The sequence below is a fragment of the Lygodium microphyllum genome, chromosome 26, assembly GCF_053477565.2.
Source record: "Lygodium microphyllum isolate KBCC chromosome 26, Lygodium_microphyllum_v1.1.10, whole genome shotgun sequence".
In the NCBI taxonomy this organism is placed as follows: domain Eukaryota; kingdom Viridiplantae; phylum Streptophyta; class Polypodiopsida; order Schizaeales; family Lygodiaceae; genus Lygodium; species Lygodium microphyllum.
In genome coordinates this window covers 99,157,653-99,161,740 of record NC_141160.1, presented here as the reverse complement: position 1 = coordinate 99,161,740, position 4,088 = coordinate 99,157,653, and the positions used below count along the sequence as shown (strand labels likewise).

The following is a 4,088-nucleotide window of genomic DNA, read 5'->3' as shown; positions in this document are numbered from 1 at the left end:
ACCAAATAGGCTCTAGCTCGAGAAATATGTGTCCAAAAGAGACACTTGATGGCTCCACTCGAAGCTTATGATAACTAGTATCACTTCTAGTTATTTCATTGTCGTTAGAATGATGCTACTAATTTCTGTAGCAACTTTTCCAAATCTGTCCCTGTTTGGACTGCACCCTGTTTTAACTAGTGCAGATGATGACACAGATGGCATGTACAACTCTAGCCTCCCACAATGCATCCAACCATCTTTCCCGTGCCTGTATACCCACTACAATTTGCTGGATCCACCCATGACAGGAAGGTATAATTCCAATCCAACGTACCACTTGATGATTAGAGTGATGCAAAGCTTCACTGAATCTGAAAAAGAGATGCAAATCTCAGTACAATAGATGCCATTTCCTGATGTTGCTTCTGTAGAGTGAATGATTGATGAGAACAATTGCCAAGCCACTTGTCCTCAGAAAGTAGTAAAAAGTGGGGAACCATAACCTATTCCTCCACCAAAGGGGCTGCTGAGGCCATTTCACTTTTGAATGGCACAAAAGTAAGAGGATGCTGCATACAAGCACAGCCTGCAATCATGTCCAGTTCAAGTGATAGGTCTGGAGGCTAACTGTAATTCTTCCAAGCCTCAGGAGCCTAGTGTGCTTAAGAAGAAAAGATCAGCATATGCAGTGTTTTTGTTGAACAAAAATCTGGAACAAGTGCTGAACTATTTAGGAGCAGAAAGTGTTGGACCTCGTCATACAAGTACAGCTTGCAATCATGTCCAGTTCAAGTGATAGGTCTGGAGGCTAACTGTAATTCTTCCAAGCCTCAGGAGCCTAGTGTGCTTAAGAAGAAAAGATCAGCATATGCAGTGTTTTTGTTGAACAAAAATCTGGAACAAGTGCTGAACTATTTAGGAGCAGAAAGTGTTGGACCTCGTCATACACTTCCCAATCTAAACAAGATAATTCAGCTCGTATGTTCTGGAGCATGCAGAGTTGCCTGAACTGTTCAAATTATGAACATAAGTGCCATTGATGGTATCATGAGTAGTAACCATGGATCACCTGGAGGCAGTTAACATGGATGCTCATTCTGCAAAGCTCTTTGCTTTCTATGTTAACATAGCAGTTTGTTGTAATATAGCATTTAAGAGGTTCCCTGCTGGGCATTCAAACCTCTTCCACACATCCAAAATTCTGAGGTCCTCTATTTATGTTGTAGCTCCACTAAACATCATGAAGCCTGATCTTTATAACGATTCAAATGAACAAGAGGCGTCTGCAGCAACGCTTGGTTATGTTTCACATGTGAGTGCAATTGCTGGTCAAGGTTAGAAGCCGTCCGGGCTTCCCAGCTCTTCCTCTTCTTTCTTCCCCCTTTTTAGAGGTCTCAAAATCTTGAAAGGCAGTTCACCTAGCCAATTTTTCCCTCAAGAAGTGTTCTTATTTGCAATCCTTCATTGATGAGCCTGTCAGTATATTCTTCATGGGTATCGTGTCTGGTATCCATCAAGTATTTAATGGATGCAATTGTAGCAGCAACATTCCACTCCAAACCTCCAAGAGATGTTCTTTTAGATGCATCATTATAGAGGATTAGATCATTGGAGTGTGAATTGGCAGAGACACAGAAGACTCTAAGGGCTGTGCTTAAGAAGCAAACAGAGTATACACCTGCCTTGAAAAGTTCACAAAGATAAAAGGGAAGTAGAAGGCAAGTTGGGGAAGCTCTTAGCTAAGACCAATCCTCCAGGCGTTTCAACATCAAATATATGCTCAGCCAAGCCAATGAAGCACGCGTGATATAGAAGCACTGATCCTCCTTTGTAAACTATCAATACACATGGTAAGATGTAAAATTTTTGCAGACATAGCTCTAAGGTGCTGAAGATTTGACTTGTTTCCATCAAGCATAACCACTGGCCAGTCAAATATCCTTATCTCTGCATCAGGGTGGACAGGCAAGAGGTTGTTCATGAGAAGAACTTGGAGTGGAAATTCCGAGGCAACCAAACTGTATTTGTTGATGGCAAACCTGTGGAGGTGTTTTGGGATGTACACAATTGGCTGTTAAATTCTGGCGTCAGCAATGCCATCTTCATCTTCCAGACCTTCTTGCCTGCTGCTGCTGCTACTGCCTAGGCCTGAAAGTTATTAAGGCCGGTTCTATTTTCATCTTCCCTAGTTTTTTTTTCAGAAGCCTGGGTCGTCAATGGGCCGTCAACTGCTATAGCAGTTGCTCATCCTACTCTCTTGTTGTGTTTCCAGTTGCTCCAGCTTCATCCTGCGGTAGATGTTCCAAGGTCTGCGCCTGAGAGAAAGAGGTGAGAATACCCTACACAGTCTTCTGCGGCATCCTATATAAAGTACACTCCATCTCAGCAATCTGCAGCATTCAATTCTGTTCCAGTCATGAGATGGAGGGGGTCTTGCTGCAACTGTTGCTCGAGCTTCAAAATCCAACGCTGCCCAAGCTACAAATGGAAAAAGTACAAATGTGGCTAAAGCTTCACAAACAAATGTACATTTAGTTGTTTTTGAGGAATTTGATCCTTGTGCTTCCACAGTTCTAGTGCTTGTTGCTCCAACAATCGTCGCAGCTCTAGGTCGAGATGGCCTCCAGAATAATGAGTTCTCTTGTAGATGGTGGTGATATCCTGGTCTGTCTCCTTCACGCCTTGGTTGGTGAAGCGCGGCTTTGTTTCCACTTCAAAAATCACCACTGTAAATAAAGCTTCTGGAGTGGTTCAGAAACACAGCCGCATTTCTAGTCAAGCTTCCTCAACAGTCTTGTCCAGGTCTATACCCAAAAGCAAAGGAGGAGCTTCTCAACGTCAATCTGTCACCCTCAGTGTAACAGACAATCCCCTGGCACGCTCAGTCCCTTGCTTTGGGGACTTGAGGAAGGAAAATACAAAACCACTCTCTCGCCAGCCTCCCACTCGGTCATTCATTAAGGCTGGAGAAGGAACTGGTTGGCTTCGACCTGCTAATGATGCTACTGATTTCGGAGCAGACAGCAACCTTATAGTGCATAGTGCATCTCAGAGCAGGATTGCAAAAGCAGACAAAAAGAACAGAAATATGGTAACAAGAAAAGGCTACGTGGCCAGTGAGCCCAAAGTAATGGAAGTACAGAATGAGGAAGGGGTTTTAGCACCATTAAGAGGGAAAAGGGATGCAATTGGTGAGAGTACTCCTTTGACCAAGATAAGGCGAAGTGTTGTGGCTCCTATTCAGGAGGTAAAACCATTTCTACGCAAGGGTTGTGATATCATGCTGAGCTTCAGAGGGGCCAAAAGAGTGTTGAAGACCTCATCTTCATCGTGGTTCAAGCGAGGGCGGATCTGCGCACGCTCCTCCAGCAAAGGGTCAAGTTGTAGGCTGGCCTCCAATTAGATCCTATAGGAAGAACACCCTTGCTGCTTGCTCTGCTGAAGATTGGGGAGTTTTCACCTATACAAGGTAGCTCAGTCACATGGAAAGCAGACTGTTCCACTACATAAGCTCGGTTAACCATCCTTTACCCTAGTTACCTCCATTTTTGCATAAAATTTGATGACGTCCAACCATTTAAGCCTTAATCCACCATATCTGACCTTAGATATCTCCAGATGTAGTCACTTGCTAACTGTAGGTGTCCTGCAACACTCCACTAGTCACTGTCTTGTATCATTTTTGTCTGAAATTGGTTTTGAAATAGGAAAATGAGACTGAAATTGGGAGAAAATAATGGATCAAAGACTGAAGCTCTGATACCACTTGTCAGAGAGGGAACTAGGGAGAGAGAAAGAGGAGAGAGAAAGACTGCAGAGGAGAGATAAAGACTGTAGGAAGAGAGAGAATAAGAGTGATGAGGAGAGAGAAAGACTAGATTTGGAGAGAGAAAGACAGGAAAGGTGAGGAAGCCATAGAAGCTGTGAGCAAGAAGGGAGAGAAAGATTGTAAATGTATTGATTTGTTAAAAAGATATGTAAAATTACATGTCCTCTCCTTTTATACCAATGTCAGTGTGACATGGCATAATGTCAATATTATTTACACTAATTCCCTATTCTCAGCTTCTTACAAACACTAGGATTGCTTATGCTCTTGGGGTTTC

The 4,088-nt window shown here is 43.2% G+C and overlaps 1 protein-coding gene across 1 annotated transcript; it reads left to right on the top strand.

Annotated features, from left to right (window-relative positions):
* The first annotated feature begins 1,042 nt into the window (after window positions 1-1,042).
* LOC148013595 (uncharacterized) lies at window positions 1,043-2,128 on the top strand. Its single transcript, XM_087667906.1, has 3 exons — window positions 1,043-1,316; window positions 1,610-1,652; window positions 1,939-2,128. Exons 1-3 carry the CDS (start codon window positions 1,043-1,045, stop codon window positions 2,126-2,128), a joined length of 507 nt encoding a protein of 168 aa, XP_087524032.1.
* The last annotated feature ends 1,960 nt before the right edge of the window (window positions 2,129-4,088 follow it).